We start from the raw sequence: 22899 nt of genomic DNA, 5'->3' as shown, positions 1-22899 counted from the left end.
ATTAATTGAAAAAGGATACTTGCTTCATGGCTTACTGCGTGTTATTTTTATTTTTTTTTCAAAATTCGAATCAGCTACGTCCTTTAACTTATCTTTTGTTAAATATTAAATTTGTTTTCTTTTGCGTTGCAGCATCGTGTTTTTTTTTTCTTCTTTCGTTTCCAATATTTATTATACATTGATACAGACGCGACTGCGACGTTTATATGATTATTTAAGAAAACGGCAAAAAACTTGATACACATCATACAAATATATACGATATATCGCTTCTAAATTTGATCATACATGTACATAAATATATATATATATATATATATATATATATATATAAAATATATAACATATGATATATATATATATATATACCTTATAGGTTTGAAAAATATCTATATTGTATATCGTTAAATAATTTCCAAGGCTTTGCCTGGCTGAATTCACTATGCACCGCGCCTGTACTCCTCAACCCCAGAAAGAATATTGAAAAGGAATTAGAAAAATAGTGAAAAAAAAAGAAAGAAAAAAAACCGAATAACTAAGTAAAAGAAAGTAAGACGTGAGAAAAATCATTTCTAGATGATCTAGCATGAAGTTCAAGTTTCAATTGTATTAATATATTCCTGCACATTTTATGTACATATAAATTTCCGTCAACGGTCTTCGTATCAATACTGTCACGAATTGATGGAAAATAATAATGACAACGATAAAAATGAGAAATAAGGAACATGAAATAACGACGACGATAAGAATCGTGATAGAAATTGGAATAACAATTGCATAGGTTTGAACTTTCACGTATGTACCAGGCATATACGTGTACGTGTATACTCGTCGTATGCACATACACGTATGTATTATATACCGAACACGTAAACCCCAAAGCCGATAAAACGAAATTTAACTGTCAAACTTGTTCGTTATTATTTTATTTATTTACTTATCTGTCTATTCATTTATTCCTCACGGAGTGATCTACGGAGGATCGAAATGTACAGTTTCGTCAAATCGATGCATCGATTGCTCGACTGATTACCAATTACCAAACCCCGCTAGACTCACTCCGTGAAAAATCTTTGGCTTGAGTTGCTGCAGATTTTACGTAGTTCCCACACCCCCCAACCCCTAACCCTCCACCACCACGGAACGCCGAACGTCGAACCGCGTGCGTGTGAATATCGCATCCTTATACACACGCGTGCAAGTGAGAGGCGTTCGGTGTGGACTTTGAGAAAAGATGTACCTGCAGACTAACGCAATGCCAAATTATCACTCTAAATTCACTGTGTTCACGATAAGTGTATCCCGTACCCAACCACATGTTCATACCTATAGTTGATGCTCTGCAACCCGGCTGCAACCGATATTGTTTTTATCACGACACGACTTTCGTTTCCATTTTACTCGCGCGTGATAAGTCATCGCGGCATTTCGGTCTTGTGGCGTATAATATTTGATATTGTGAATTTTAAAGGTTTCGAAAGCGCCGAGTTACGATTTTTTCGATTGCGATACTTGAAGTGAAGATATCAAACACAATGCCCAAAGGGCGCAACTCCGACTATTCAAAGTTAGAAATCTGGAGCATCGAGAAATTCCGAATTATTTCTATCTCGGTCGAATTTCACCGCTTTGATTTTTTTCATTCGGCAATGCTGGGAAGGGATACGCTTCCAAATTTGTCCCTTCCGGTTGAATTCACCTCGTCGCAGTTGAAGAGTTTTGACGGACTCGCAAAATTTTTGTCTACCGGCTTTTTTCAGCGATGCGTCGTTTTCGCAATCACTAGTTATAATTAAATTTCGTTGCTTTTGCCGTTTTTATTGTCGACTAATTATGATTCTCGAATAAAAACGGATCGTTTAGTAACTAACGAGACAGGCTTAAATCTTTGAAAATCTATAATTAATTTTTTTAACCACGCTCTTAAATAATTTGTCGCCCTTTCCCACCCACATAGAAAATTTACTTTCTATAAATTGCGATCGCGTTTTGCCCGATGCTCATGCATGCGTAAATTTCGAGCTATACGAATGGAAAAAAAAATGTCCTCCTAATATACTATACCTGATATAACGGTGAACAAACGTTGCGTACAGGGAAGAATTCGTTTTTCTCATCATTTATTCTAAAGCCTGTACAGACACTATTGTAGCAAAAGAAAGCGAAAAGTAAACCACTGCGCAAAATTGAAGTGCCCGATGAATATCACGCGGACAAAGAAAAAAAAAAACGAAAAAACAAAATGAAACGACATCGAATAAAAACCGCGTGCATCTTCTGGCCAAAGCTACGCCACGCATCGTGAAATTTATGTGCGATATGTAAATGTGTATATGTATATTATATATAAAATACACGCTCACGCTTATACTGTTATACGTATAGTTTCAGCCGTTGTTGTTGGATATGTTTTCGCATCTGATTTTTGCATGCTGATAATTCTCAGTCAAGGTGTTGACACTCTGTAATATGTATTATAGTATCTTATGTGTATACTGTAGCTATTTACATATACCTATAAGTATGCAGTGTATGCCGTATATTTGTGTCGATGTATGTTTCCTAACTCGCGAGATTGGGATCATGTAAAATTACCTTACTATTATCAGTATTATCATCACTGCTTTTATTATTATTTTTATTATTATCATTATTACTACTACTGTCATTATCATCATCATACACGTGTCGAATTGAATATATTTATGCACTATTATAAATAGTCATACCTGATACAACTTTAACACGCTTCGAGTATTGGACAATAACATTTGTAACGTTGATTATTATCTGTTGCCTTCCTTCTTCCATTTTTATACATCTATGCAGCTTTAAACTGATCTTTTGATATCTTTCCGTTTCTCATTTCTTCTTTCGTCGCTGGAATGGTTGACTATGGAGAAAAAAAAAAAAAAAAAAAAAAAAAAAAAACTCCGATCCGAATCGTGCAAGATCTATGATTTCGTTTCGTTATATCAAACTTCCCGACGGAATTCTCTTTGTTTGTACCGAATGCATGATATAGAGGTTCGAATGCGGGGCGAGGATGACTTAGTCGGTTAGACTGCGATGTGACAGGATGTGAGGTGTGATCGGTGCGTGAGTGAGGCGAGAGACTGACGCTGTTATCCTTGTACAATCGACACATACCTGCGTACACACGGTTCGCCGTTTGTCGAGCAAACGCCGCGTTGCTCGAGGTTCCTCGCTGTGCGGTCTTGTTGTACTTCTCTCGAGGTGACGCACATGCAACGTTTCGTTGAATCGGTGACAATTTCCTCAGCGACGCTGCGATTGCTCGAGTTATACCTGTTACATACCGACCAATATTCACCTACACCTACCCACCTACCAACCTGCTTGGCTGCCTGCTTGCCTGCCTGCTAGCCCGACTGTATGGTGATGATCGAACGTTCGAATGATTGTCGTTAGCCTCAGGCGACGAAAGATCACCTCGCTATGCGCGGTACGGATGAGAGGCGTAAGCACTCTTAGATTTTCAGGGGCGGGGTTGAAGTTCCGAATTCGAAAAGTTCCGAAAGCGCCTGATTCTGAATTATTTGGGGGAGGAAGTTGAAGTAAAGAAATCAAGCCTTGAAGAAACGACAAAGTTACGAATGGTCGGAAAGCCGAACGTTGAAAGAGAAAAATTTCAAAAAATAAAGTTTCGATAGAGTACAATTCCGAATATTAAAATGTTCTCACACGGTGAAGTTTACTCGACGAGTGGGTGTAAAAAATGAGAAAAAACAAAGAGAGATCAAAGTGTCGAGATTTCACCAAGACATAAATTCACAGAAATGTCGATGATTCAGATTTCAAAATCTTCTTATTTCTGCACTTTCGAAACTTTGATGTTTCGTCAAAGTTTGATTCGTTTACTTTGAGTTCCTTCGCAAAAAAATTCGTGATCCCTCGCCTTCGGCACTTTTCAAATTCGGAATTTCACCCCCGCCCCGATTTCCACCACCTCGCGGTGATCTCTCTCGCCAGGCCGAAAACTCCCCCGAATTCCCACTACCTCAGCTAATCAATGCCTTCTTTTTTTCGGGGGGATTCCAAAAACTCACCGATTCAGGGACGTACTTCAACTGCATAATGTTCATGGTTGCGAGCAGCGTCGTTCTCACGGTTGTTGTCCTCAACTACCACCACCGAACGGCGGACATTCACGAGATGCCTCAATGGGTGGGTATCGGGATAACGAGACTGGCGCGCGATGCCGAATTCGAAAACCGACTCACCCTCCGTTCTTCCAGATAAAGACGATCCTGCTCCAGTGGCTGCCCTGGATCCTGGGTATGAGCCGACCGGGTAAGAAGATCACGAGGAAGACGATACTGATGAGCAACCGGATGAAGGAGCTCGAGCTCCAGGAACGGAGCAGCAAGAGTCTCCTGGCGAACGTCCTCGACATCGACGACGACTTCCGTCACGGGAACAGCGCCACGGCGAACCCCTCAGCCGGGTACATACGGTACATACTCGGACCTCGATTGGCCGACATCGCGTCGACCGGAAGTTGGATTAATCGAGTCTTTTCGGCAGCAGGTCGGCGTACGGAACGCCGCTCTCGGGGAGACCGGCGACGGTCGAGGAGACGTCGGCCTCTTTGCCCCTGAGCGGAACGAGGAGAGAACTCCAGACGATCCTGAGGGAGCTGCAGTTCATCACGAACCGGATGAAGAAGGCTGACGAGGAAGCGGAACTCATCAGCGACTGGAAATTCGCCGCGATGGTCGTCGACAGGTGGGCGAATAGTCGCTGACTAATTTTATTGCGCTGACAGAGATAGACTCACCTTCTTTACCGCCTCGGTCTTTCTTCCCCAGGTTTTGTCTCATCATATTCACGATGTTCACCGTTATCGCGACCGTCGCCGTGCTACTTTCGGCACCGCACATCATAGTCCAGTAGTAGACTGCCCAAGCCCAGCCACCGAATGACACCATGGACGAAACCACCCTCGACTCCTCGTCCTGGTCGTAGGTGCGTGATTTGCGCCAACTGATTGCGGTTGCGGATTTACTCTCGACATCCTTCGACGAATCGTGTTATTCGTCTTCAGTCGTAACGAGCGCATGCGTGAAAATGGTTTCGAAAAAATAACATGGATGTATCGGAGAGTTTCGGAAGAAAATAATTTACGATTTTCCACCGTGGCATTAAATTTTTTTTAATTTGTCAAGAAACATCTTGCAGCACTTCAATTATTGTTTCTTTCTTAACATTTACATTCAACCCAAAAGTTATGATCCATCCAAGTTATGAAAATCGCCAATTATTTTTTTCTGAAACACCCTAATACATCCAATACATACATACATATATATTATATATATATATATATCGCGGGTCAACCATCGGGTTTCGATCCGTTGTTTCGTTGATTTCCATTCGTTCCATATGCCTCACAAATTTCTGTATAATCGCTAATCGGATTTTAACGGTTCAGTGACAACGAATCTAAATTTAATTCTATCCGTCCGTTTGGCGCGATTAGGTTCGGACTTGCAGATAGTATATGTATACAGATGTACAAATATTCGCGATACTCTCGGATTATCTTTGGGGTTCAAATGATTTTTGGAAATTCGATACCGATAAGCGGACGATGCGCTGCGACGATAGGATCGAAGCGATGATGTTTGACACAAGTGAATTACTCAATTAACGAATTGTTTCTCACCCGTATACTTCGTCCTTCTGATTCCCAGGATTGTATTTCCAGACCAGAAGAGAAGGAGACGTCCGTGTCTGAACGTGGGGACGATGAGCCTCTCGGTGGCAGCCTCGCCTGAAATTAGACGGAACTAATATGAATCAATGCACATACACACACATGTATATGTATACAAACACCGAAGCGTACTCCCAAGAAACTGAAGGGAAAAAAAAGCATGAAAGGCAAGAAATTGTTCACGCGCTCTGCGTGACATTGAAAGAAAGAAAATACCAAGGGTGCAGTGTAACATGCACCACGTAACGAGATAATTTGCACACATCAGCACCCCCGCCTCGCAGCAGACCCCGCAAGAAGAGACTCTACTCTACTCTAATCGCTGCTCTTCATCTCCTCGCATCTCCTCAATCTATCGATAAATTATATCGTCTCGTCTTAAGCTTTCGACCTTAACTATGCGATCCTACTGTCAACAATCGGAGCGATTGGCTGCATCGTGTGAAAGACGCGATCCGGCATCGTTCCTGCGCTCCGTGTTTAATGGAAGAAAAAGAAAAAAAAAAAAAGAAAACAAAGAATAAGGCATGAAAGGAAGAAAATGAAATTTTCAGACTCGATTAAAAGACGACGTGTATTGTAAGATCGAAGAAGAAGAACAACAACAACAACACCAACGGCAACACTAATCAAGCACCCCTCGTATCCCATTAGTAAAGCGAACTTTTCTTTAGACACGTTCGACGATATTTTTATATCACACTAATTATTACGATTTTATAACCAAGTTTTGTGGGCGGTTGGTCTCGCTGCTGTTGTTTCTCTTCTACTCCGTCTTGGCGCAAATGAGAAAATACAGTGTCGTTCTGTATTGAATAGAATAACTCACGATTACAGGTTGATATAACAACTATACTCCCTTCTTTTCATCCTGTACACTCACTTACACTCAATAACACATACAAATTTACAGGGTGGACCAAACTCGGGTCTTGAAAAACCACGCGACAAGCGATATCAGAATATTCTCAAACAAACACAGTATTTCCGCCAATTTTCACTTTTTCACTCCGATGCAACAGATGCCCATGGTCAAAAAACACACGCGACTCGCGTCGTAACTTGTTCCCGTACGCGAAGCGACACTTCTCAAATTTCCACTCGTGTCCGACCAACGCTGACCTTGACTACTTTTGCCGCTGCCGCCGCACGAAGCGTCGACTTCTTCCACTGACAAACGGCCGCCGACTGACCGCGGCAAGCCGTCACTACTTGGTTATGTTCGCAGCCACGCGTTCGCCCCACACGGTCCCTTTCCACTTACGTTCAAAGGCGGCCGAACGGTATCGGCGCCAAATTTTTCCACTGACCGGCGGCCGCCGACTGACCACGACAGCCGTCACTACTTGGTTATGTTCGCAGCCACGCGTTCGCCCTACGCGGTCCCTTTCCACTTAGACTTAACAGCGGCCGAACGGTATCGGCACTTACCACTTTCCGCGAGATGTTGCTGCGTCGACCGATCCCCGTAGAATGAGGGCTTGCGAGTTTCTTGCGATCGGCTCGACGCACGATCTTTTCGAAAACTCCTAACGATCGACGACGTGATTAATCGTTTGACTGCTTGCTGTTGGTATTGTACAGCAAATATCTCGACGAAATTATGGCAACGATTACACACATCGAATATCAAGTAGCCCGCTTTTGGTCCCACCCGTTTTCGTTCGCACCCCACAGGTTCTGTGATAGTCTAATTACGCTGAATTGCACTCGCACATGCACAGATGCATAAATGATAATAGATTTGAAGCAATAGAGGTACAGTACATGAATGCGTACCGAGGATATCATCGGTATTGTGACCATGGCCTGTATCGTGACGAATAGTAGCAGCTTGAATCGAATCGAATACCTTGATAGTTGGTACACATACACAGCAGTGAACAATGTTACACATGCGCAGTACGGTTCGCGTATCGCAGTACGCCTAGTCGTTAAAAAAAAAAAAAAAAAAACCGAAAAAACAAACAAATGCTTCAAATTAGGCCGGTTTCAGGTGTAGGAGTATACGATCCGCATTATATACACGCCAGCGTCGTAGAGCGCTTAATTAAATAATGCCGAAAGGCTCGCCTCCGTTACAAATGTCATAATATCCGCTGTTTCTTTCCATCGACAAGCAGGTTCGTCGGCCGTCGATTTTCGAACTCGATAAAAGTAAAAAAAAAAAAAAAATGTAAGAAATTTTTTTATTACATTCCGAGAATTTTGTTTTGTTAATTTTATTCGATACGATATTAGTCGCGACGTAGAGAATAATTACTTAATATATACATAATGTGCTATATTACAAATAGGCATATATATATATATATATATATACCTACACATAACAGTACGTGTAGATGGATTATATACGGACGACGAACCTGATTCAGCAGCCGCGATTATAGTGCTGGGCTTAGGGCATTCGATTTCAGTTGTAATATTTCTTTTTTTGGGGAGAAATGAGGAGACGCTAAAATTATAAATAATATTAAAATTTACGTAACATGTAAGCTGATCTAGTTAATAAATAAATAAATAAATAAATAAACAAATAAATAGACAGAAACTTGACTTGAGCAGTGTGAATTAATCAATACATATATAAGCCCCGTATACATGATTATGTATGCGCGTGAAATACACGCGTGCCAGTGGCTAATTACACGGGGTTCAATATCGGGGAGAATTAATATGAATACTATACGCGCTGTACACGTGTATGATATAGGTACGTACGCACGTAAGGCGGGTGATAAATTGACAAAATAATAATCATAATAACAACCACAACAACAACAACAACAACAACAACAATAATAATAGTAATAATCGTTAAAGAATCAATAACAATAATTGCGCGGGATGAGATGTGAAATTCAAGTGTTCCGATAAAAAAAAAATTAAATTAAAAAAGAAATAATGTATACATAATATATAATAATAATAATAATATATAATGTATACGTAATTTGTACATATACGTTATATATAATACATATATATATATAATACACACACACCCAAACAGACACATATATATATATAAAATAGAATATGTAGAAAAGCAACTCAACGTAATAGAAACTACGTTATTATTATTATTATATTACATAGATAAACTATAATCAAGATCGTAGGAAACCCTAACCAATCTAGGATACTAGATTGTATGAAGTAACAAAATTATCCCGTTCGTCGCTCCTGAAGTTGTTGCAGATGTCAAAGGTACATTATAATTAAAGAGACCTGCAGCTGCTCATCGGGTGCATAATTAATTAAATACGCAAGAGTCACGACATGTCGTGTCTATAATTGCAAGTATTAATATATTAAAGAGTCATTACTTTCAACTTTTAACGCTCTTCTGTAAGGTTGACGAAGAGAAAAGAAATGCGAAACGATGAAATGTGGAATAAACTATCGTCTATTAAGCGAGTTGGAAAATTGACTTAGGGATTTTATGAGTAACGCAAGAGAGAGATGGTCGATTTCTTGTTGATTTCTGCCGCACTCGGCAGGTGTGGAACGGCTCGGTCTTAAGGTCGAAGGTTAGAATTAGGTTGACGTTTCGAATTGAAGCGCGCGATTCGGAGTAATTTCAATGAATTAATTACACCTGTCGTAAAAAGATTGGACGCGCGAAGCCGATTGTATATCTTTCGGATCTATTACGTATCACCGATCGATCTTTGTGAATTTTTCTCAAATCATTATAAATTCATACGTATACATATTATACCTACATATATGCATATATACATATGCGTACGTATGTGAGGTGTTTCGGAAAAAAATAATTTGCGATTTTCCACCGTGACACCCCATGAAAAGTTTGTTGAGGTTGAAAGAAAGTTTCTATCGAGAGTGAGCGTTCTACGTTATGCGGAAGAGCGCGCTCAGTCGATTTTTTACTTTTTTGCACTTTTTCGAAGTCACGATGTAACGTGAATAAAACTTTTTATATTGCTCAAATCGATCATTATATCAATTTACGTCACGAAAAATATCCAGGCTTGTAATGTCAAGTCTCCGGTTGATGTTTCGAGAAGCGTATCTGACAACTTTTCCATTATCAATTCAATGTCGTAAAGTATTTATAATCGAAGATCAACTTTTAATTCAGTAGAATAAGATTCCCGAACGATGTATCGTTGCGTTACGGATCGCGATCCTTGGGTTGAACACAAATGTCAGGAAATAAATAATAATCGAAGCGCCGCAACGTGTTTTCTCATAAATTCAAGAAAATGTGAAAAATGAGTGAAAAATCAAATGACCGCGATGTTCCACGTATCGTGGAACGCTCACCTCTTCACAGAATATTTCTTCTTCTAGCCGAAACAAACTTTTTAGCTGATGCCACGGTGGAAAATCGTAAATTATTTTTTTCCGACAGACCCTACTATACATTGATATACAAATAAATTATACACACGTAGAAAAGTGCGTAGTGATTATTCGACAGAGTATCTCGTCGCTCCGGAGATTAGTTATGACAGGTACGGAGGTAGATTATACCGCCTGCGTATTTCACACCCGACGAGATACAGGTTATACATTTATATGTAATATATACACGTATTGTACATGATCTTTCGCTACGTCGACTATCGATTATCCGGGTAAAGTACGAACGTATAGGTGGCCGTGTTGTACGACATACTAATTAATATTATATTATACGTATAACGGATTTACGGTATTGCAATGCTCATAACGCGACCATATTAACGAACGATGAACGTTGTAATCGAACACTTATTGGATAATTATTGAAATAACAGTAATGATAATGATAATGATAATAATAATAATAATAATAATAATAAATAACGATAACAATAACTGCGAGGAGTATAAAATAAATAAATGACTAAAAAAATGAATGAATAAATGAATAAATAAAAAAAACCACCGCGTGTCGCCTTGCGATGTAAAAGTTTTTTTCGCCGTAATTGGATAAGCCGCCGGATATATTATTATAAATAGTTATAAGCGTATGTATAATATATATATATACATATATAACATATATATGTATATATATGCATATACATATACGTATACATATATATTAATTAAACGATTGTGTATAAAATATACGTTCCGTGACTGTTTTACAAAAACGGAACCGTAATAAGCGTGTTTAACGAGTGTTGATATATTAAAAGAGAAAATAAATATTATGAAAAACGTATAAATATACATATGCATATAAATGTTAAATAGGCGTAGATGATATGTATATCTATACGTGTAAAATTGAGATTTGTACATGTGTAAACATCCACACCTAAAATGCCTCCCAATTAAACCTGTAAGTCTTCTAGGATAAGGAATAAATATTATTAAATAAGAGCGTAGAAGAAAAGACAAAAGAAAAGAAAAGAAAAGAAAAATACGTTTCAAAGTTGGAAAATTTTATAATTACACACGCGTGCATATGCGACATGCGGTATATGTATGATATGATATCGAAACGACAACTTATATCCGTACGCATACGTATAATAATAATAATGTAATAACTATGTATCCGCAGTCAATCGTAGTATGTATATCAATTATACATATATATACGTACAGATATGTATGTATATATAGGTATAATGATACATACGTAAATACACCGCGTTTAAATCCATGCATAATCGCGTCGCGTTTCGAACATCGGGGGTCGCGGCATGAAACGCGATTCGCACGTATAACGATCGAATATCATCGATGCCGAATAACTGACAAATGCGAAATTTGCCAAAGAACTGTTATTAACGATCGTCTGACGCGCCGCGTTTATGGTTTGTTAGACCGTCGGGAAAATTGTATCGCTGCAGTATTTATAATTAGGACACGTAGATATATTATAATATCAATAATAAAACCAAACACGATGACAATTGATAATATACGACAAAGTATATAATAATATTATACACACGTATTGTATATTTAATATATACATATATATATATATATATATATATATATATATATAAAACAAGATTATTATATTATTATATTATTATATTATTATACGCGACAGTTATAATATTACATGTATGTCGGAATCGCGTTATTATATAAAATACCAACTTCGTATCCATAAGACATTATTATTATACCTACTATGCATATAATACGATTAAACAAACAATGTATCCGGATAATGTGAGAAAATAAAATGAATTAATTAAATGATAATGTATAAAAATGTTTACACCCGCGGTTTCGCGATCGAACGTGCAGCAGAGTGTATAATAATGATAATAATAATAATAACGATAAAGATAACGATAATAATAATATCAATAAGTTCGCATCAAAATCGTATATGATACGAAATTGTAAAAATCTCAACCATGTTTATACAGCATGTAATAAAATACGATTAGGAAACTAATGAATATTGTTATAACTATATTATACACAGAGGCACGCGTACGCAAACTTATTAACACTGTAAATATACAATATTGACACGTTATAGTCGAAGTGGAGAAGACGGGAGAAGGAGAAGGAAAAACATAACAATAATGAATAAATAAATAATAATAATAATAATGATATAGGTAAATTGTATAAATTAAATCGCGAAGAAGCATAAAGAGGTAAATCGTAAGAGAGAAATGATAAAAAGAGGAGAATGAAATCGACTAAAATTTAATAAAAAGAAAGAAAGGGGGAGCGAAAGCAAGGGGGATAAAAAAAAATAAAATAAAATAATAAAGATAAATAAAAATAAATACAAATGAATGATCGACCGTTAAACTAATGAATAGTACGAACTGTTAATAAATTATAATATTGACTAATTAATTAATCAACTGAACACGATGGAATTGAATTAGTGTACGCGGGGAAGTCGTAGTCTCTCCCTATATAATATCTTCGCATCTCTGTTCCTATTCTACATTGAAATACCGTTGCACCGTTATTAACTTAATTATATTCATAGACAAACATTATACATTGCGTGTACTCTCTATTGTTGTAACATACATTGCATTATACTCGAGTCACGTATCTTGTACTTATTACATGTATGTCATACAGTGTATACGTATATACACAAATATATATGTGTACATACATATGCAACAAATTATTTATATCACTGTCGCTAAATACGCGCGTATATGTAGTACGTATATGCTATATATACTTTTGTGTGTAAAATTGGATACGCGTATATATATATATGTATGCGTATGTTTATATATATATATATATATATATATATACATGTATGTATATGCATGTATATGTATTAAATTGTCTGCATACATTCGATTCAATTGTTGTTGCGTCTCAGTGTATGTAATTCGTACGGGAAATTATTTTTCCATAATTTTGGCACGGGCTTTTTGCTTTTGTTGTTGGTTGTTCGTTTTGTTCGTTTTTTCAATCAGTCCCCGTTCATTCGAACGTTATTTCAAGTAGGAATTGATACTGCATTATTATAACGACTAACGCCAACTATTCATATACATATAAATATACAATGTGTATGTATATATATATATATATATATATATATGTATACAATTTATTATAGCCAACCAGCCGCACGGTATGCTCAAAATATAGTGGAAAGTTTACTGTAATAACTTACGTACTGCAATGCTATATTACCTGTATAATGAAAAGCAAGCAAGAGAGCAAAAAAGAAAGAAAGAACAGAAGAAAGATAAAAGAAATCATGCGCTCGTAGAGATATAGGTATATACACACGACCCCGTACGTCACTGTATTATCACGTTGTTAATTATATTACTCAAATATCTAATGAAGAATTTAAATGAGAAAATAACATATTAAATACAATCAATTAATTATTTAAGAGGTATGAAATGAAAAAATCTACGATATAAACGATGCGTAAAAGAGATATTTAAACTGCAGGAACACACGAGTTAATTGATGAATAATATAATATATATATACACACACATATTGTATACACATGATGATTGTATTATATACAAAACGCATACTTGTATTACTAACAATTAATTATTAGATCTAATCGACTGGATTGAAGAGGAGGAAATTGATAGACGAAAGATAAAAAATAAAAATAAATAAATAAATACAACAACATGTCGCTATGAATGAAATGTGAGAGAAAAGAAAATGACATGCGTAAATTCGAATCTAGTTGAACCGGGGAATTAGGCCATTCTGTGCCAGATTCGATTGTTTATACTTGTGTTATATGGTCGAAAGGCCGAAGAACTAAAGAATAGAGAGAAAAAAAATCCATTTCTAAGAACATTATTAATCAGAATCACAACAATAACGATAATAATATTAATAACAACAATAACAATTGTTATTATAGTAATGATAACGACAAACGAATAGATACACACGCATATATGCATACGCACACACACATATATATATATATATATACACACACGCGATGAATGCGAAGAATTTATAATAGCCGAAAGTTACATAATTAATTCATTGGATATATAATGAAATAAAGGTTTATAATGAAGGGAGCGAATAAATAAAATATTACAGCTGGACGTCAATGAATCTGACGATCGAACCGGTATATTATTTTTATTCGTAAAAAAAAAAAACAAAAAAAAAAAAATTTTCCACGAATTTTACCCAACGTAAATTTACCCACAGTAATAATACATGTAACAATCTTATTATTACGTAATATTCATCTTTCGCGGCGCTAAATTAACAATAACGATAGATAATATCGCTCGCAGCTTTACCACCGCATCCCTTCTCACGCACAATTGTTCCGTTATATTAATGCCATAATTTATTGCGCTGTAGACGTTTGATTTATGCAAATATCTCATTACAATGATATCGTGTAATAATATACAGATACGAATAATTATTTACACAGATGCATATTCGATTGACTGAAATTACTTCACGACTCGGCATACGTAATAACTTGTCATATACTGTGTCTCATAATTCAATTCAACAACTGAGAATAAAACAATAATATGATTAAAAATAATACAACAATAATAATAATGTTAACTGTGGTAAAATACGATTTATAATTAAAAAAAAGAAAAAATAATAATAAAAATAATAGTAATATAACGCTATCTTTAAGGATCATAATAACGTTAATAATAAGAAGAATATACTATATATAATACACACATGTACACGGTGACGATTTAATTCGACGAAAACAGTTCGAGTGAACTTTTACAACAATCCGTTGCAGGTGTGAGCTTGGCATTCGCTGCTGACCATTTCATCTCACTCTTTGTATTCGGAGATCTTGTACACCAATAATATAGAAGAGAAGGAAATCTATTTTAAATCTTTGCTTTCGACCTTTTAATGATTTTATCCGTAAATATAATTTCAGATCTCGCGTCATCGTTCAATTATGTCGTTATCCAAGCAGTCCAATGATTGATTTATAATGCCGCTATCGAGTTAGATGAAATGGCGATCGATTTGTTCGAAGGCTAATCGAAGCTCACATCCCCCATGAAACATATTTACTCGTTATAAATGTTTTATCATTTTATTGATCCGGTAGATCTATAGTTACACATTATTATTGAACGTTATCGAACAATTGAACACGGGAAATTATGATAATCAATTTTGTATTTTTGCGTATGCATATATATACGTGTATGTATATATATATATATATATTTGAATATGTATACCTATATGTTGAAGTATGTAACGGTAATACTGCGTAAGATTTAAAAAAAGAGAAAACTCATAAAAATAATTCGAATATATGCGTACACACACATTATACACATATATATGTATAATATTGCGTAATTTTTCATACAAGTTTAGAAGAAGATATATGTATAACACACACACACACACATATATATATATATATATATATATATATATATATATATATATATATATTAACAATAATGCTATGGTATGATATCAATAATTTACTCAACATAATAATAATAATAATAATAGTAATAATATTAATAATATATGTATTTAACCGGCTAACTGCAGATATGTATATGTATGTATGTATGTACGTATATGTATCTAAGTTTAGCTCGCATTATCGCTGGTATTGGCTATTGTACGTGCGAAATGGATACGTATGTAACATATTATATTCTATACGACATATGTACGCGCGTAAGTCGTACTAAGATGCAGTGAGTATGCAACAGTGATTGAAACTATTTCGAATTTACTTACTCACCTAATTGTCGATTGATTTTTGTACCGATACCTACCGATTTTACTCTTCACCCTCGAGCTATGCCAAATTCTAACGTCCCGGACTAATCAATGACAGCTATACAAGTTTCTTCTTCCTCCTTGTAAAACTCGATACCATCGATACGCGTGTACTTTACTATTACGAATCCGACATTGCCGGCACAAAAGTACTCGGAGTATAAGAGAGTCGATAAGGATCTGTTGCACCCTTCGAAGGCCTGCGTAAATCACCGTATTTATATTACGTAATCCTAATACCAGCTATACGTATAACCGATTCCTTTTACGCCCCCGCAGCTACTATATCGTAGCAGTGCTCGTTCCAAATCTTATACAGCACTTATGTCTCGTATTCCTAGTCTTATACTTAAGAATTATAGTCTTTAGTATATATTATACACTCTTCGGGCCGGCTCGACCCTCGCCTCTCGAAACTTGAAATGTAACATAATTACAACTCGGTGGTGTTCCAGTTTTCACCGTGCTCTGTACGCCGGTACTTGAATACTCGATGCACGTATGTATAATAATTTGCACGAGTCGACGAGAGGCTCGAGTTCGGCTGGATCATTAATCGCCGTAGCGACTATTCTCTACCAAAAATTAACTTCTCTGTATTTAACTTGATCTATAGCGTATCTTTAGCGTGTTGTATAATCTTTCGAGAAAATGTAGCGTCTTTTAGGATTTATAAGCGAATGATCGGAGATAAGAAAGCAAGAAAGCAAAGAAAGAAAGAAAAGACATTAACAATCGATTACACACACATATATATGTATGTATATATATATATATATGATCCTTAATTTCTATCCTGATCCAAATCATTTTCATGAAACGTGAACATAAGATTAAAGAAATAAAAAAAATAATAATAAAAGCAGAAGTAATAATGATATAAAATAATGAAAATATTATGGTATTGCTGCACACTATTATTGTAGGGCCTAAGTATATCACCTGCATTTCTTCTTGTCAGATTATGTACACGTCTGTCCAAATAAATACCAAACGTTTAACAAACTCTCGAGTCTGATAGATCGTACGTATGCACAGATTTTGGATAAGAAAAATTCGAATAAAAAGAATCTCGTACCACCTTCGAAGAAAGGCAGCATGCCTGTATATGGATTGAAATGAATTTCACGTAAGAAATTAGCCGTTTTTTTACTTATTATTTTATGGACGATGCCACGCCTATCCTAATTCCTGTCTACAACTTTATACTACAATTCTTCGTTATAGTCGGTAAAATTTTCACCACCCAACTAGCACCAATATTGCAAATGAATCATATTTCTTACCTGTTTGCGTATTCCGCCTCTTTGCGATGAAAACTTGCACCGAATGTATTATACGGGTTAGATTTTCTGTATCAAGGTGTAAGGATATGAGGCGATGTGGACTTTCTACACAAAAGCGGAAGGATTTGGGTACTGCAGGCTGTCTGCAGAGAGGCGTTTGAACTCTGGAAATATAACGTTATGCTGACAAGTTTTTGTTGGAAAAAATATGTATTTTGTATTCAGTTTCGAATCTTTTAAATAAAACGTTTTTATAGTAAAAATAATGTTCATTGCTAACAGATCACTTATGGAAACTATCTTCAAATCTTTTAATCCGATAATAAAAATTGGCACTTGGTTTACCAAATATTATGAATTCGCGATTCGACAGTCTGTATCTAGTTACACCGGTATTTATTCCGTGTAGGCAAATGTAGAAAGTTTACGGGCGATTGTTTCTGTGCTTTGACTCTTCTCGTTTTCCGCGTCTGACAACTTCCGTTTTTTAGTTTCACGTTCTTTCAGGGAAGTTTCAACTGCCGACGCCGCCTTCTCGTTTTCCTTGTACCTTTCCAGGGCAATCATTGTTAACCGTTTGTTGTCGACTTCTGGAAATTCTTCAGCAATTTCTTCGTTATGTTTTCCAAACCAAACGACGAAAGATTCCTTGGCTGGATTCGATTTAGACGCTGGTTTTGGTTTCGGTTTTTGCGGAGGTGGTTCAGCTGCTGGTGAGCTGCGGGGATTCTCGGGCAATCGATTCATGGCTTGAAGGCCTGGGTTCAAAAATTTTTCGTATTATTTAAGCATGTACAACCTGTGCACCTGTAATAGTTACCTTTCAGACTTGATGACTTTCCATTCTTTTTGAACGGATTTTGCCTCTTCATGCTCAAACTCATTGGCCTTATTTCTACGGCAGGCTTAGCCTGTATAGGAGTCAATGAGAGATATTCATCGGCATTTTCGACTTCTTCGAATTCTTCGTCGACTTGATTTACCGACAATCTATCATCCTCTCTTTCCCGAATTTTACCTCCATTTTCTTCGTTGATGTCTTGATCCTCTATAGTCCTCGCGAGCGATTGTAGTTTGGTAACCAAAGCCATTTGGCCAAGACGTCCGGCATACTTAACAGCCAATTCCAGAACCTTCTGCGACGCAAATTCTTCGCACAAATCCACGGCACGATACTCGGCGTTGCCGCGGCAAGCGAGCTGTGCAAAAACATACACAGACGAGCATATATCATAATCAAAAAATCTTGATCTATAATCTACGTTGGAAATACTCACGACAAACATGGACAATAGCGTTTCGTCATTTGCACTCGGGTCGGTGCCCAGTTGCCAAAGTTTGGCTTCCATTTTAGACTTGACAGATTCTGGATCGCAGACTGGTAATTCGAGCGGTATTTCAATCTGGGTTGGAGTCGGTGCGGTTTGCGGATAAGGACACCCTTTGCATAATATGCATCTTACCATATTATCAATTTCACTAATGCCGATCACGAAGAAGCGATCCGCGGCTCCTTTGCACTGTCAACCGTGTACAAATGTGTTGAGCGATTGAAATTGTAACTACTTTAGAGACGAAGTTAATAATATCAACATTGTTTCACGCAAATTTTCCTCACCTGATTCGCTGTATCACAAGCAACGTTCCAGAGCGACGATTTTGCATCGTATATCGAGATTACGCCATCCTCATCCATCACCGCTGGTGAACCTCGGTCGGTCAGTCCTACCCAAGCAAGCTTCAGTTCCGGACCCGATAGCGGAACGGCAAGGGAGCGATTGCGAATATTTGAACCACGAATTTGCAGCCAAATCATCGTCATATATTGCTCTTTCTGTACGCCTGCACAACGACGATGTATAAGGTTTTATAAATATCAAAATAACAAGTGTGAGGTATCATTTTCATTCCTCTTTAATCATTCAACTGACTGACCTGACAATCCTGCATGACAAACGGCTACAAGTTGATTCCCTAGTGCATTGATGGCGACCGGAGCACCGGGTAATGCAATGATTCTCCTTTGTGTTCCGCTGGCCGTAAATAACCTCAGTCTTCTTTTACTCGTCGCTACAGCAACGAAGTTATCACCGGAGGCGACACAAAGGGGCAGTTCACCCTGTGGGAAATTGATGGACCACTCTTTGGTTCCAGAACCCCATCCTGTGTAATGGCAAATGGTACGGATCTGTTAATCCTAAGTTATTGGTACATGGAGGATTGGGGATCTCGCCTGAGCATGGGAAAATCTACCTTGTAACCTGACGACGACCAGTTTGCTAGGCGTGTCGCCATTATCTACACAAGCAAGAGCGAGAGCTTTCGGAGATAACGATGCCAAAGTGTGTTGCAAATAATTGTCAATGTGAATTGGGTGGTGAATGCTGGCATCATGAAATTCGACCTCGATACTCGACTCTTGACCATCTTCTGAGGAGTAGCATTTAATTACCCCTGTATTGTTCCAAGCCTGAGAAAGTTAAGGGACTGTCAGCTCTCTGCAGTTATGTTAATCCTGTGATCTATGCTTGGGGATAGATATTGATTGGAAATGTTATAATGAATCATTGAATCTGTACCATGTAACGATTTAGCAGAACAGTTGGAGAAGAACCAGGCTGAAAAGGTTCTTGGGGTTCTACTTTCAATGACACTTTCTTATCCACACCTTCAGGGCGCTGGGCGATTGGTTCCTGAGAATCGTCATCGTAATCTATTTGTACTGACGCCTTGATTTTATCCAACGATATTACATTTTCTCCATCATCGTTGTCATCGTCAACTTTATAGTTTTTTATGAAATTGTCCAAGTCTTGATTCGATTGATTTGAATCAACTGTTTTCGGGAACAGTTCTTCAACTGAATTAACCACCTGTTGAATCCCAAACATCATCACATGACTACAATAAATAGTTATTATTTACTACAAAATGATGTGATTGTTGATCAGACCACGTCAACGCATCCCAGCATTCCTAATGAATCACAGAATGCAATTTCGTTCGGTAAATTTGGACTCCAAGCAATGGATGTGATTTTGGCATTTCGATCATGCGTGATGTAGCCTATCTGTTCCTTCGATTCTATTTCCCACACAACTATTTCTCCATGAATTGAACTTGCCGCAAGAAGAGTCCCGCATTGAGAAAATTTACATATGCTTAGTTCCTGAAAATAAATAGCAAGTTGACATCATTGGTGCAGTCGTTGCACTAGCAATCTCTGCAAAACGAGACTCACTGCTTTAAGATCAGGGCACCTAAGTTTGAACAACTCTTTCCAGGTGCCTCTTTCAACAACAACAACTTCTTTGCCCTGCGGAAAAGCCAGAGTTTTTCCATCCTCGCATTGGAACGAAGGTGTGGAATAGGTCTTGGAGGTAAAAAATGAGTTACCTTTTGGCACGACATTGTTCCAAATATGAGCAACCTGCTTTTCTTTTATATCCCAGACCCTGATAGAGCCATCGGTACTCGAAGATGCCTGAAATACAAAAATCTTGATGAATCAACAGTCCGAAAAGAATTAACAACCAGAATAGCAACCTCAGAAGAACAGAATGATTCACGTTACAAGTAGAATCTTGACAATCAATCAAGGAGTTCAACATATACTTACAACAAACTGCTCTTGGGGATCAAGTGATAAGCCTAAAATTGGACCCTGGTGTCCGTTAAGTTCAATACTATCACAGGTCTGGATGTTACTCACTTGGATCCGCATATCGCTGGAAATGAAATCAAAAATTCTAAGAACTGCTGTGAGTGATTAGCCGCAGAAAAAAAAAGTGAGGAGCCTCACCATGCACCGGACACGATCAGATTTCCATTTTTGGAAGATGCCAAGGCGCACACTGTCGCTGAAAACCTGGTTATAATTCCCTCCTTCTCCAAGTCTGGATAGGTGAGAATCTGTACGGTGTTATTGTCTGTTGCCACGTAGATTTTATCATTCTGCAATTGAAAACAAAAAATTCTACGTAGTTACAAAGCATTGTTTGAAATTTTTTTGATATTTCACACCTTCGAGACGACGGATATAACTTGTTCGGATATACAACTCGCATCAGGGTCATCGTCCATCAAATTCAACCAGGATCGAACATCACCATCTGATCCACAGGTGAGTAGACCTCCTCTGAAATAATTCCAATAATGATAATGACCAAAAGTATCTTTGAAGCGAGGGATTTACTCCGTAGAAGATGGTATAAACCAATGTTTTGACTACAGTGAAAAATGAGGCTTACTTTTCTCCAGTAAAATAACAGACGTCCGTGTGCCCCTCAGGGTGTGCGTAACGTGATGGTTTCCCGTTCAGGGGCATGGTTTTAAAATGAATAAAATATTCTTGATAAGTAACGATCAAATATTATCTTTACTGAGATGACATGTTATTTTGACTATAATTAGAAAGTAGGAAAATTATTTGTCCGTCGAACCAAAGAGTATATCGGACGAACTTCCAGGATCACGATGCGTCAAAGACAGTCATAACCTCCGATCACATTAACCCGCGCAAAATTGAGGCTGATTGTGTCTTCTGGTGAGAATATTATGAACTGCACTTAACTCTGAAGTTAGCTGCGCCCGCCAGTTTAGATTTCGAATTTTTAAATCCAACAATACACGATCGGTGTCACGTGACTACCTTCGGTCTGAACATTCAACTGTTCCGTTGGATCCTGAGCTGAACGGGTCGGTTTGAAAGTTCAATTCAATTCGAAATAGAAATTAAACTAGTAAACGCTGATATAATTGACTTTCGCTCAAGTATTAGACTGCTTGTAATATGATCGTATGTATAAATAATGTTTAACTCTTTGTAGAAGTTAGGCAAACGAAAGTCAGCCGCAAAGCTGAGCGTGGGACTAATGGAGAGAAAATTTTCGCTTTTTCTGTAATTATATTATATATTAGTGATAAGCCTCAAACTAGACTAAATCTACATTGTTTCTTTATAAAAATCTATCAGTCTACAGTCAACCGCCAAGATCTTGATTCTTGATCAAAACTTTTGGCAATTTCTGAACGCCGCAAGACAGTTGAAAAACGATCGTACCGCCATCTTGACAATCAGTGCGCGACCGTTAAATTCTTCTTCTCTCAAATAATTGCGCTAGAAAAGTTGATACGTTCTTTTCAGAGTCAGAAAATGTTCAGAGTAGACGCGAATTATCGGTTTACATTGTCCATACAATATCTCGGAAATAGGTCAGCTCGCGAAATCTACCAGTTCAATTTGTATTCATTGCGAAAGATCTCGAACATTCCGAGCTGCTTAGCCGCTCGGATTCGAACAGAGAAGTAAAATAACGCGTTCCACGACAATCGTGGTTGTTTTCTCGGTGCTATATGGGGAAACATGAACAGATAAACTACATCTGTGTATTATTCGCTTGGACGAAGCTGTGTGGAGATTCTCATAGAGCCATGCTTGTGTGTACCAGGACTCAAGCTGCAGCTTGAAAATAGAAACAGCAATGGTGAGAACACTTTCTTGATTGTTTGTTAACTGCTAAGTATATGTGTAAATTGCTTAAAAATTTTCACGAAAATTTGATGAAAATAATCAACCGATGATCTGGGATTACTTCTTAACTTTGCTTGATTTAATTGCAGTCACCGATGATCCAA

General features: G+C 37.3%; 2 protein-coding genes and 1 long non-coding RNA gene across 10 annotated transcripts in view; 1 reads left to right on the top strand and 2 right to left on the bottom strand.

The window, feature by feature from the left end:
* LOC124185933 (neuronal acetylcholine receptor subunit alpha-7) overlaps positions 1-11102 on the top strand; it is a 66292-nt gene extending 55190 nt beyond the window's left edge. For 3 of the 5 annotated variants that reach the window (XM_046577164.1, XM_046577162.1, XM_046577167.1), the window contains 5 exons: positions 4082-4191; positions 4263-4480; positions 4552-4752; positions 4836-4992; positions 5735-11102. In XM_046577164.1, the coding sequence (XP_046433120.1) occupies positions 4082-4191; positions 4263-4480; positions 4552-4752; positions 4836-4920 (614 nt within the window). In that variant the 3' untranslated portion in view covers positions 4921-4992; positions 5735-11102. The remainder of the gene's footprint in view (positions 1-4081; positions 4192-4262; positions 4481-4551; positions 4753-4835; positions 4993-5734) is intronic. The other 2 variants (XM_046577166.1, XM_046577165.1) reach the window with 1 other exon arrangement.
* On the bottom strand, positions 4576-6636 carry LOC124185934. Its single transcript, XR_006871506.1, has 4 exons — positions 6573-6636; positions 5693-5800; positions 4805-5065; positions 4576-4694 (listed from the first exon to the last, which is right to left on the bottom strand). It is a non-coding gene; the product is annotated as an uncharacterized LOC124185934 (long non-coding RNA).
* A 6043-nt stretch (positions 11103-17145) lies between the features above and the next one.
* On the bottom strand, positions 17146-21782 carry LOC124185932 (WD repeat and HMG-box DNA-binding protein 1). Of its 4 annotated transcripts, none has more exons than XR_006871504.1 (14): positions 21513-21782; positions 21286-21400; positions 21065-21216; positions 20882-20990; positions 20504-20746; positions 20216-20431; positions 19842-20135; positions 19516-19732; positions 19198-19425; positions 18881-19104; positions 18540-18782; positions 18083-18461; positions 17608-18020; positions 17146-17426 (listed from the first exon to the last, which is right to left on the bottom strand). XR_006871504.1 is itself a non-coding variant. In XM_046577160.1 (13 exons), the coding sequence occupies exons 1-13, from the start codon at positions 21587-21589 to the stop codon at positions 17659-17661; spliced, it is 2859 nt and encodes a 952-aa protein (XP_046433116.1). In that variant the 5' UTR covers positions 21590-21782; the 3' UTR covers positions 17446-17658. The 4 variants fall into 4 exon arrangements, 2 of the variants coding, with proteins under 2 accessions (XP_046433116.1, XP_046433117.1); XR_006871505.1 differs by lacking the exon at positions 17146-17426 and having other exon boundaries at positions 18002-18020; positions 18083-18173; positions 18281-18461; XM_046577160.1 differs by lacking the exon at positions 17146-17426 and having other exon boundaries at positions 17446-18020.
* Between the last annotated feature and the right edge of the window lie 1117 nt (positions 21783-22899).

The sequence above is a fragment of the Neodiprion fabricii genome, chromosome 7, assembly GCF_021155785.1.
Source record: "Neodiprion fabricii isolate iyNeoFabr1 chromosome 7, iyNeoFabr1.1, whole genome shotgun sequence".
Taxonomy (NCBI): Eukaryota; Metazoa; Arthropoda; class Insecta; order Hymenoptera; family Diprionidae; genus Neodiprion; species Neodiprion fabricii.
The sequence above is the reverse complement of the archived record's forward strand: the minus strand, read 5'-3'. Positions and strand labels throughout refer to the sequence as shown.